General features: G+C 53.3%; 1 protein-coding gene across 1 annotated transcript; it reads right to left on the reverse strand.

The window, feature by feature from the left end:
* Positions 1 to 266: 266 nt before the first annotated feature.
* Positions 267 to 8450, reverse strand: LOC308530695 (cationic amino acid transporter 3-like; the record flags this gene model as incomplete). The annotated part of the gene is made up of 11 exons (XM_081107383.1): positions 267 to 358; positions 480 to 588; positions 862 to 1028; positions 1436 to 1638; positions 2189 to 2291; positions 2394 to 2533; positions 2956 to 3178; positions 3333 to 3445; positions 3849 to 4026; positions 6314 to 6469; positions 8078 to 8450. The coding sequence occupies 11 exons, from the start codon at positions 8448 to 8450 to the stop codon at positions 267 to 269; spliced, it is 1857 nt and encodes a 618-aa protein (XP_080963509.1).
* Positions 8451 to 12724: the final 4274 nt, after the last annotated feature.

Genomic DNA, 12724 nt, shown 5'->3' on the forward strand with positions numbered 1-12724 from the left:
GGGTTCCCTCCGTGTGGCGAATATTTCCTCCTCTGGTGGCCGACAGGTCATGGTCCGACTTGCGTTGCGAGAGCGCATCTCCCTGCCCAGGCACAGTGTGCACTGTCCGCGTGTGTGTCTGCCTTTACAAGTGGACACTGAGCAGGGCTCGGGGTGTGTCCCACCTGCACACTCCATAGAGGCTCAGAGGCTCCGAGGAACCGGAAGAGGCTGCAGCGCGAGGAGATGCCAGGCAGCATCCGGCTCCCGTGGTCACACTAATCCCACTAGAGGCGTGTGTGAAAGCTGGAGGCGGCTGGCTGTGGCTCACTGGTCTCCAAGCTGTGCCGGATCCCGTATCCAAAGTATATGGCGAAGCCTGGGACAGACACGGGACCATGAGAAGGCACAGTGCCCCCTGGGCCTCTTGTTACGGCACCTGAGACGGCTGGGTGGGAATGGAGCGGAGGTTGGGTTCAGTCCCCCAGGAGGCCACTTACCAATCGCCATCCAGATGCCAAACTGGGCCCAGGTCATAGAGGTCATCTGCATCATCAAGTACATGTTCACAAAGATGCTGACCAGGGGCAGGACAGGCAGGGCGGGGACCTGTGGGCAAAGCCAGGTCATCGCTGAACACACCAGACGCTCCAGAGGGACACCCCGCCCCCACCCACAGGTGGGAAGGGAGAGCTCAGTCCTGCTCAGGCCACACCCTCCACGCCCACTCAGAGGGGGAACCCCACCGCATGCTCCTGAGCAGAGTGTGGGTGGGGGAGCCATCCATTCGTTGTGGCCCCTCCCCCTGCCTTCCCTGGTCCAGCGAGGCAGGCAGAGTTCATTCCCTCCAGGCAGGTAGACTGGGGTCCCCAGGTCACCCACCTTGAAGCTAAGAGGAGCTAGGCTCTGGGGCTGCCTCCAGAGGATGAAAGTGAGCCCCACAATGAGCAGCAGCAGCAGAGCAGTCACCGCCGTGGCCATTGGGTCCCCGGAGACCAGACGGCCGGGCCACTGGGCCAGGACCAGGCTCAGGCCCGTCAGCAGGAGAGCTGCCAGGGGCGGGGGGCAGAGAACAGGTCAAGGTCAGAAGCCAAAGGGGTCAAAGCCTTGGGTCACATCCCACCCTCAGACTGCCCACCCCAACGTGGGCCACCACGCCCTGGCCGGGGTCACTCATGGTTAGAGCGCCAGCCTGTGCACCTCAGGGTCACAGGTTTGGTTCATGGACATGTGCCTGGGTGGCAGGTTCGACCCCTAGTGCGGGAGGCATCCGATCTGTGTGTCTCTCCCACATCGATGTTTCTCCCCGCAACCCCACCCCCAGGTCCACTCTCTCTAAAAATCAATGGAGTGGCATCGGGAACAAAAATATGGGCCGTCACCTGTCCAACACTCCTCCACAGGCACTCACTCCCGCCTCATCCCGTCATCACCCAAGAGCCAGCCCACTGCTCACCCAGCAGCAAGGCACACTCGTAGACGATGCGGCCAGATCGCGGGGTGGGGACGGCGCTCTCGGGGCTCCACAGGCTGCTTAGGGCGCCCCCCATTCCTGCTTCAGGTACAGGTTCCTGGGAACCGGCGTCAAGCCCAGGCTTTATCTCCGTTATCTCCACCTCCGGCTTCTCGTTCTGGCTTAAATGCTGGTCTGGCTGGTACCTGGATGACAGACATGCCTGCCACCTTCACACGGCCTCTCCCCGCCCAACATCACACGGCCCCTCCCCCAGCCGAGTGGAGCAGGACCCTGAGGAGGCCGCACGAAGGCAATAGAGGAGCAGCCCCCGCCCCAATCAGGACCCTGGGTTCAAGCCCTGGCCCGGGGCTCAGTTCGGGGGACATCCTCCAGTGCATCTAAGGTCCCAGGTTCCATGCGTGGTCAGGGCACAGGCCCAGCTGTGGGTTTGTCCCCAGTCGGAGTGCATATGGGAGGCAACCACAATGTCCTTCTCTCTCTCTCTGTCTCTCTCTTCCCTCAGGAGCCCAAGCCGCGGTGGCTCGTGGTTGAGCGTTGATGATCTAAGAACCAGGAGGTCCCGGTTTGATTCTCAGTCAGGGCACATGCCCGGGTGGTGGGCTTGGTCCCCAGTGAGGGGCTGTGCAGGAGGCAGCCGATCAGAGATTCTCTCTCATTATTGATGTTTCTGACTCTCCCTCCCCTCCCTTCCTCTCTGAAATCAATTTTAAAATCATCTTATCGGGGCCTCACCTGAGAACCAGCACGGAAAAGGCCACCAGGGCGTACGCCAGCAGGGTCCCGATCGACATGAGGTCCACCAGGTGGTTGAGCTCGAAGAGGAAGGCCATGAGCGCTGCAAGGAGGGCGCAGACACCGTGGGGAGCAGGCGAGGACCCCCTGGGGACATCCCAGCGGAGGGAATTGGATGGCCATGGGGCGGGTTTGGCTTATTCACCTGCAAGAGTTCCCGATACTACGGTGGCTGCGATGGGGGTGTGCGTTCGGGGGTGGACCCGGGCCAGTGCCCGGAACAGGAGTCCGTCCTCTGCCATGGCCAAGATCACCCGCGGCATGGGGAACATGGCGCCCAGGAGGCTGTCGGGGGGAAGGGAAACGTGTTTGGTGATCGCCAGCGGGCAGGCTGGGCTTCCCAGGCCTGGCCCACACTTCATCGTTGTTCATCCTCACCTGGGGATATTTTTCCATTGATTTTTAGAGAGAGCGGAAGGGAGGGGGAGAGACAGAGAGAGATACATCAATGTGAGAGACACATCCATTGATCAACTCCCGCCCCCCCGCCCCGAACAAGACTGGGGATCGAACCTGCAACCAGGGTACATGCCCTTGACCAGAATTGAACCCGGGAGCCTTCAGTCCACAGGCCGACGTCCTAGCCACTGAGCCAAGCCGGCCAGGGTGTCTACACGGCTCGAGGTGTGCCTCCCCTTGTCTCTCCACCCAAGGCTGGGGCAGCTGGGGACGGGAGCTGACGGGGGGAGGCAGCTGATGGGACTGACCTGGACGAAAGCGCACACAGGGTCCCCACAGCCACCACGTATCGGGCCCAGGGCCAGCCCGCGTGGAGGAAGGCCTCTGGCAGGGGGCTGTCGGAGTCGATCTGGTAGTAGGGCACCGTGAGGGTGAGCGCCGCCGAGACCCCGAAGTATGCCAAGAAGCAGACAAAGAGCGAGATCACGGTGCCCAGGGGGACGGCCCGCTGAGGGTTGCGGGCTTCTTCCCCTGCGCGGTGGGAGGGGTGTGGGGTCAGGGACACACACCGAGGGGAAGGCACAAAACCCTCTTCCTTCTGAAACTCCCGGGAGCCGGGCCAACCTTCCACCAACCCTGTGCCCAAGGGCGGCCCACACCCGCCACGGGGCAGCCTGACCGTTACCTGCAGTGGCGATGCAGTCAAAACCAACAAACGCATAGAAGCACGTGGCTGCCCCGCGGAGAACCCCCTCAAAGCCAAAAGGCACGAACCCCCCGGAGCCCAGAGGGCCCAGGCTGCGGTGAGAGAAGGGACGAGGAAGAAGAGGGGTGAGCAGGTCAGCCATCTCTACGGGACCACAGCCCCGGTCCATTCCCCCACCACCGGCCCCACCGCCCAGATCTGCTTCCCAGCACATTCCCAGCTCTGCACTCCACACACGTCTGTGGCCAAGAGTGCCCTCCCACCCGGCCGGTGTGGCTCAGTGGTTGAGCATCGACCTATGAACCAGGAGGTCAAGGTTCAGTTCCCGGTCAGGGCACAGGCCCGGGTTGTGGGCTCCATCCCCAGTGTGGGGGGCATGCAGGAGGCAGCCGATTATTGATTCTCTGTCATCATTGATGTTTCTCTCTCCCTCTCCCTTCCTTTCTACAATCATCAACAAAAAATATATTTAAGAACAAAAATTGCCCTCCTGACCTCAAGGTGCCATTGGTCTTAGATTTGGTCAACTCGTAGTCCTGCTCTGTGAGCTGCCAGCGGTGCAGACGTCCATTAATGAAGCCAGAGAGGACGATGAAGCCGAGAACCAAGAGGTTCACGCCCGTGAATATCTTGGTAACCAGGGCTGACTCGCGAACTCCCAGGACCAGGACACCTGTGGGGAGACGGAACAGAAAACTAGACAGAAAGCCAAAGAGTGGTTCCCGGGGGCAGGGCGGGGACTGCTGAATGGGTGCAGGGTTTCCTCTGGAACTAGAAGAAGATGGTTGCACAATATTTGGAATGTACGTAGGGGTCATACACGTTAAAATGGTGGGTTTCACCCCAGCCAGTTGGGGTTAGTGGATAGAGTGTGGGCCCTTGGACTGAGGGGTCCCAGATCCCACTGCAGTCAAGGGCACGTACCTCGGTTGCAGGCTGGACCCCTGGCCCCAGTCAGGGCAGGAGTGTGAGGCAACCCATCTTTGTGTCTCTCTCACATCATTGGTGTTTCTTTTACTCAGTCTCTCCCCCTCCCACTCTCTCTAAAAATCAATGGAAAAATATCCTTGGATGAGGATTAATGAAAAATAAAAATAAAAAACATTGATGGTTGATTTTTTTAAAAAAACATATTTTATTCATTTTTTTACAGAGAGGAAATTGAATGTCGGGATCAAACCAGCCACCTAGGTATGTGCCCTGAACTGGAATCCACCCGCCACCTTTTGGTGCACGGAATGACACCCAAGGGAGTCACACACCAGGGCTGAAATGGCTGATTTTTTTTTTCCAATTCTCACCCGGGGATATTTTCCCATTGATTTTAGGGAGAGTGGAAGAGAGAGGGAAAGACAGAAACATCCATGTGATAGAAACACATCGATTGGTTGCCTCCGACCAGGGCCTGGACCCAAGGAACCTGTAACCAAGGTATGTGCCCTTGACCAGAATCGAACCCAGAGGCTGATTTGGTCCGAAGGCCAATGCACTATCCACTGAGCCAAACCAGCTAGGGCATAGGGCTACAGGTTTAGGGGACCTACCCATGCACTGGGCCTCTAGTAATAAAATAAAATGGTTCATTTTCCATTATGGGAATGTCACCTCCATTTCTGTTTTAATGATACAAAATAATTTTTTTTAAAGCTTTCGTCTTACTACAGAGAAAGTTACTGGTTCTCAGCTGGAGGTGACTTTGTCCCATGCCGGAAGCCGGTCCACCCTTGCTGCTTGACACAGTCGCTGCAGGGAAGAAACATCTGCACAGCATATGTTTCAAGGGACCTGGCGTATATGGCATACTGTTAACATGTTTGCTCACCTTCTTGGAGCTATGTGTTTTAACCAAGGTCACCTCTCCGAGAAAGGTTGTTTCCCCAGGTAGGGATTTTCCCCTGAAGTTAGGGAGGGGATAAAACCCCTTAACTAAATGCCAGGCAGGTAGTTAATCACTTCAACTACGAACAATCACCCTTAAGCTACACAATCTTTACTCCCTGGAATGGAGATAAGAAACGCCCTAACCTTTGGAATAGAAATTGACAGGATTAAAATCAACTGGTATAAATACAGATGTAACAAGACAACAAAACACAGAACCTGGCTAGAGAACCTCGCTATGCTGATCAACTAAACGCTGCCTCTGTGTCATGCCTTCTTTGCCCACTCCGTCCACACCTTTGGGAACCCCTGGACCTGCTGGGGCTGGACCCCAACAGTCCCACAGGGACATTTGGCGATGTCCTAGACATTCCAATTGCTCTATTTGGGAGGGGGGGGGGGAGCGCCCCTGGCATCCAGTGAGTAGATGATTGGAGGATCGCTCAATATCTTAGGATGATCTTTTTTTTCATATTTATTGTTGACATGCCCCCTTTTCCCCCCATTAATCCCTTATAGCCCGCCCCCCCACCCCAGACTTTCATCACCCTATTTCATCAACCATGGGTTACACATATATGCATACAAAGTCTTGGGTTGATCTCTTCCCATCCACACTCACTTTCCCTCTGAGATTCTAGTCTGTTAAATTTTTTTTAAATGAAATCCTACAGCCCTGGCCAGTTTGGCTCATTGGATAGAGCATCCGCCTGCGGACTGAGGGATCCCGGGTTCGATTCCAGTCAGGGGCACATGCCTGGGTTGTGGGCTTGATTCCCAGTAGGGGGCGTGTGGGAGGCAGCCGATCAGTGATTCCCTCTCATCATTGATGTTTCTCTCCCGTCTTCTCTGAAATCAATAAAAATATATTTAAAAAATAAAAGGTCCAGCTCAAAATGAGTTCCGAGGGTGGGAACAATGTCGACATCTTGCCTGCCTGTTTCTCCCAAATCAGAAAAGGGAAAATCCCCTTTTCTGGCCTCACATCTCCCCACCGTTTGCCGCAACCAAGCCTTCCCGCCCCAGCCGCTCCCCCTCCATGCCCCGCTCATCCCATCCCGTCTCTGGCCCCACCTCACCCGTGAGCAGCAGCACCAGGCCCAGCGAGAAGAAGTCCAGGTAGCTGGCCAGGAAGGGCACCCGCAGAGGTACGCTCCCCTGCAGCGCCCGAGACATGTGGTGCCCGGTCAGGCTGTCGATGGTGGTGCTCCAGGCCCTGGCCACACTGGCGCTGCCTGCAGCCAGAAGGAGGCACATTCGTTCACAGAACAGCCGGCACCCCTGCTGGGCACCAGGGCTCAGGTTTTGGGGGAAAACAAACATGCAAAAGAGTCATCTCAAAGAGGTTCCTTTCTGCTACCCCCGCCCCTTTTTTAAAAACATTTTTTAGCCCTAACCACTTTGGCTCAATGGATAGAGCCTCAGCCTGTGGACTGAAGGGTCCCAGGTTTCGATTCCGGCCAAGGGCATGTACCTTGGTTGTGGGCACATTCCCAGTAGGGAGTATGCAGGAGGCAGCTGATCGATGTTTCTCTCTCATCGATGTTTCTAACTCTCTATCCCTCTCCCTCCTCTCTGTAAAAAAAATCAATAAAATATATTTTTTTAAAAAACATTTTTTAATTTATTATTTTAGAGCGAGGAAGAGAGAGGGAGAGAAAGAGAGAGAAACCTCAAACCAGCAACCTTGGAGGATGGGAACAACTCTCTAATCAACTGAGCTACCAGGCCAAGGACGCCTCCTCCTCATGGGGTGGGGAGAGGAGACCCATGTTTCACACAACAGGTGAACTATTTAATTTGTTAGAAGGAGTCCGCGTTATGCAAGAAAGGAAAACACGGGAGAAGGCCCTGGAGGGCTGGGAGGTGAGGGGTGACATTTTAAATTGGGCCCGGCCAGTGTGGCTCAGTGGTGGAGCGTTGACCTAGGAACCAGGATTCTTAGTTCAATTCCCGGTTAGGGCATGTGCCCGGGTTGCGGGCTTGATCCCCAGTGTGGGGCATGCAGGAGGCAGTCGATCCATGATTCTCTCTCATCATTGATGCTTCTGTCTCTCCTTCTCCTTCCCTCTCTGAAATCAACAAAAATGTGTGTGTTTTATTTAAAAGAAATGTTAAATCGGGTGGTCAGGGGCGGCTCCTGAAGCCAGCAGCGGCCGAGCGGAGACCTCACCACGGTGAGGCAGGAGCCTTGGGCCACTTCTCTCACCCACGGGGACCCTTCCCCGGTTCCTACCCTTCCCACTGCTTCCTGGTTGTTGTCGTTCTAGAACAGGGGTTCTCAGCCTTCCTAATGCTGCGCCCCTTTAATACAGTTCCTCATGTTGTGGTGACCCCCCCCCAATTTCATTGTTACAAATTGAACATAATTTAAGCATAGTGGTTCATCACAAAAACAGTATGTAATTATATGTGTGTTTTCCGATGGTCTTAGGCGACCCCTGTGAAAGGGTCGTTCGACCCCCAAAGGGATCGCGACCCACAGGTTGAGAACCGCTGTTCTAGAATATATTTCATTGATTGTACAGAGAGGAAGGGAGAGAGGTAGAGAGTGAGAAACATTGATGAGAGAGAAACATCCATCAGCTGCCTCCTGCCCGCCCCCTACTGGGGATGGAGCCTGCAACCGAGGTACATGCCCTCGGCCAGAACCCAACCCGGGACCCTTCAGTCCGCAGGCCGACGGCTAGGCCTAGGGCAACAGTGTGGGGGTGTTCCTCACACTTACCCACTTCCCCTCGAAGCTGGACCCCCAAGTGCTCATGGAGGAGGATGAAGACCCCCCCGCCCTCCTGTTGTCCTGATGGAAGTCTGTTGTCCCCCCAGGGGCCCTGCCGTCTCACCAATGACATAGGAGAGGATGAGGTTCCACCCGGTGACGAAGGCGCACAGCTGTCCCACGGTGACGTAGCTGTAGAGATAGGCAGACCCGGAGCAGGGCACCCGCGCCCCGAACTCCGCGTAGCACAGCCCAGACAGCACGCAGGTCAGGGCGGCCACCAAGAAGCAGAGGACGATGGCCGGTCCCGCCTTGTCCCTGGCCACCTCCCCGGCCAGGACGTACACTCCCGCCCCCAGGGTGCTGCCCACCCCGAGGGCCACCAGGTCCAGGGTGCTCAGGCACCGGGCCAGGCCGCTGCCAGACCCCTCCCTCCACGCCAGGGGCCGCCTGCGCACCAGCTTCTCACAAAACCGGCCCAGGCGTCCACACAGCATCTTGGGTGGAGCTGGGCCGGAGGCACAGATCTGCAGGGAGAGAAAGACAGGAGGCCATCAGGAATGTCCGCCCAGCCTGGCTGGCCGGGTGGCTCAGTGGTCAGAGCCTCAGCCTGCGGACCGATGGGTCTCGGGTTCCATCCCCGGTCAAGGGCACCTACCTTGCTTACAGGGTCAACCCCTGGCCCAGAAGGCGACCAATCTATGTATCTCTCTGACACGGATGTTTCTCTCTCTCTCTCCTTTCCTCCCTTCTCTCCCTTCCACCTTTTCCCTACAAATCAATGGAAGAAAATATCCTTCGGTGAGAATTTAAAAAAATAAAAATGTAAAATAAAATAGAATAAAATGAGAATGTCCCCCTAGCCTGGCTGGTGTGGCTCCACTGGCTAGAGCACCTCCGCTGCCCCATGCTGCACAGACCTCTCTCTGTCCTCCCTTCTTTTACAAAACAGGGAAACCTTCCTATTATCATGGTGTCCTCCCTGTCCTCGCCTCGGCGATAAGAGAGCTCACAGGCGAAGGTTTGTCTGTCGAGGACCCTTGAAACTTTCTGGGGGGTTTTGGGTTGTGGTTTTTTTTTTTTTTTCCCCAAATCTGATCTTTATTATTATTATTTTTTTTTATTTTAAATAAACATCAATCAGCTGCCTCCTGAACACTCCCTACTGGGGATGTGCCCGCAACCAAGGTACATGCCCTTGACTGGAACCGAACCCGGGACCCTTCAGTCCGCAGGCTGACGCTCTATCCACTGAGCCAAACAGGTTAGGGGTGATCTTTATTTTTATTGATCTATTTATTTTGTTAATCCTCACCCAAGGATACTTTTTCCCGTTGATTTTTAGAGAGAGCGGAAGGGAGGGGGAGAGACAGAAAAACATTGATGTGAACCCTGGCTGGTTTGTCTCAGTGGATAGGCCGATGCTCTATCCCGGGTTCGATTCCAGGCAGGGGCACATGCCGGGGTTGCGGGCTCGATCCCAGTGGGGGACATGCAGGAGGCAGCCGATCCATGATTCTCTCTCATCATTGATGTTTCTATCTCTCTCCTTCTCCCTTCCTCTCTGAAATCAATATTTTTTAAAAAAATATATTTTATTGATTTTTTACAGAGAGGAAGAGAGAGGGATAGAGAGTTAGAAACATCGATGAGAGAGAAACATCGATCAGCTGCCTCCTGCACACCCCCCACTGGGGACGTGCCCGCAACCAAGGTACATGCCCCGGACCAGAATCGAACCTGGAACCTTTCAGTCCGTAGGCCGACGCACTATCCACTGAGCCAAACCGGCTTCGGCAGAGTAGGATTTTTTTAAAAAAACTAGTTAAAAAAAAAATAAATAGCGCTGGCTGGTGGCTCAGTGGTTAGAGCATCCCATCGGCACATGGACTGAAGGGTCCCGGGTTTGGTTCCGGCCCAGAGCACGTACCTCGGTTGCAGGCGCATCCCAAGCCCCGGTCCAGGCACGTGCACATGCGGGAGGCAACCAATGTATCTAAGACCGATATTTTTTTTCTCGCTCTACCTCTCTCTTCCCCTCTCTCTAAAAAATCTGTGTGTGTGTGGGGGGGGGGGGGAAGATATCCTCAGGTGGGGACTCGTAACAGAAATAAAAATTAAAAACGAAAAAACACCAGCCTCAGAGCCCAAGGACACGCATCCAACCTCCCCCACCTCCACCCTCACCCCTTCTCTCTCTCTCACACACACACACAGCTCCGCTCCGGCTTTCATCAGGAAAATGGGTCTTTTCCAGCCTTGACATGGAGCCGGGCTGAGCACCCAGCTGCAGGCCGGATCGCCCAGGCCTCGGGGGATGTCTGAACCCTCGCCCCGTCTCCTGCCGAGCAGGGTCAGGTACCCAGACTTACCGGCCTGACTGCGGACGGTGAGAGCAGATGCTGATCCTGGGTCGCACACGCAGCCTGTGAGTTTGAGTGGAACCCCGGGAGCAAGGGCTGATGACATCTCTCAACTCTGAGCTGGAAACGCCTAAAAGCCCACCTCCCCCTGGCTGGGCAGGGCGTCAAGGTGGGGCCGGGGGCGGGAAGGAGCCTGCAGCGAAGGAGGCTGCTGTGTTTGCCCTCAAGGTGTCATGAACGCCCCACGGCTGAGAAACAATAGTAAATTACAGTTAAATTAGGTCATCGAAGCCTCTGGCTCTGTTACAGGACCACAGCTCCCTCTTAACATTTCTTTTTTTTTTTTTTTAACATATTTTATTGATGTTTTACAGAGAGGAAGGGAGAGGGACAGAGAATTAGAAACATCGATGAGAGAGAAACATCCATCAGCTGCCTCCTGCACACCCCCCCGCTGGGGATGTGCCTGCAACCAAGGTACATGCCCCTGACCAGAATCGAACCCTGGACCCTCCAGTCCGCAGGCCGACGCTCTATCCACTGAGACAAACCGGTTAGGGCTCTTAACATTTCTTACAGCCAAAAAGAGCAGCTCACGGTTTAGCCAGGGGTGACGGGTTCCAGAAACTGAAGTATGGTAGCAGTCATCTCAGGTAGAAATTGTAGTTTAACCCTGCTGTTTGGCTTAACAATAGAAAAGTTATTTTGATTTTCTGAATTATATAAATCATCCCATTCGATTGAACGCCTTATTGATTGTCATGCGAATATCCCATTGATTGTGATCTCACTGGTTTTAGAAAGCAAATTCCTCTGTACCTGGGAACCAGGACAGCACGATTATCCCCAGACCTGAGGGTTCTAGATAATGTGTTCCTGTCAACCCAGTGGTCCAAAGACCCAAAACTATAATTAATCTTTGTAGATAACTAATCGTCTCAATCTCGCTTCTGTAACTGCTTTGTGCAAACCAGGGTCCTCATTCCAAACCCTGGGTTGTAATCAATACCTTTGTGATTTTTGCCTGTATAAATCTGGTGTTGAGGCCATCTTATCACTTGGAGATTTAGGAGAGCGAAATGCCCCCTAGGAGTCCCGGATTGCAATAAATGTGACTCTTTTTTTAAAAAATTAAATCTTTACTGTTCAGATTATTAACAGTTGTTCCTCTTTTTTCCCCCCATAGCTCTCCTCCACCCAGTTCCCACCCCACCCTCTGCCCTTACCCCTCCCACTGTCCTCATCCATAGGTGTACGATTTTTGTCCAGTCTCTTCCTGCACCCCCACACCCCTTTCCCTCCAAGAATTGTCAGTCCACTCCCTTTCCATGCCCCTGGTTCTATTATATTCACCAGTTTACTCTGTTCATCAGATTTTTCATTCACTTGATTTTTAGATTCACTTGTTGGTAGATATGTATTTGCTGTTCATAATTTTTTTAAAATATATTTTATTGATTTTTCACAGAGAGGAAGGGAGAGGGATAGAGAGTTAGAAACATCGGTGAGAGAGAAACACTGACCAGCTGCCTCCTGCACACCTCCCACCGGGGATGTGCCCGCAACCAAGGCACATGCCCTTGACCGGAATCGAACCTGGGACCCTTGAGTCCGCAGGCCGACGCTCTATCCACTGAGCCAAACCGGTTTGGCCATAATTTTTATCTTTACCTTTTTCTTCTTCCTCTTCTTAAAGAATACCTTTCATCATTTCATATAATGCTGATTTGGTGGTGATGAACTCTTTTAGCTTTTTCTTATCTGTGAAGCTCTTTATCTGACCTTCAATTCTGAATGATAGCTTTGCTGGATAAAGTAATCTTGGTTGTAGGTTCTTGGTATTCATCACTTTGAATATTTCTTGCCACTCCCTTCTGGCCTGCATAGTTTCTGTTGAGAAATCAGCTGACAGTTGTATGGGTACTCCTTTGTACGTAACTAGCTGTTTATCTCTTGCTGCTTTTAAGATTCTCTCTTTGTCTTTTGCCCTTGGCATTTTAATTATGATGTGTCTTGGTGTGGTCCTCTTTAGATTCCTTTTGTTTGGGGTTCTCTGTGCATCCTGGACTGGTAAGTCTATTTCTTTCACCAGGTAGGGGAAGTTTTCTGTCATTATTTCTTCAAATAGGTTTTCAATATCTTGCTGTCTCTCTTCTTCTGGCACCCCTATAATTCGGATGTTGGTATGCTTGAAGTTGTCCCAGAGGCTCCTTATACTATCTTCATATTTTTGGATTCTTTTTTCTTTTTCAGGTGAGTGTTTTTTGCTTCTTCAAATTTCAAATCTTTGACTTGATCCTTGGGATCCTCTTGTCTGCTGTTGGATCTCTGTATATTATTCCTTATTTCAGTCAGTGTATGCTTAATTTCTGGATGGTCTTTTTTCATATCCTCCAGGGTCTCACTAA

The sequence above is a fragment of the Myotis nattereri genome (assembly GCF_964212035.1).
Source record: "Myotis nattereri genome assembly, chromosome: 15".
In the NCBI taxonomy this organism is placed as follows: Eukaryota; Metazoa; Chordata; class Mammalia; order Chiroptera; family Vespertilionidae; genus Myotis; species Myotis nattereri.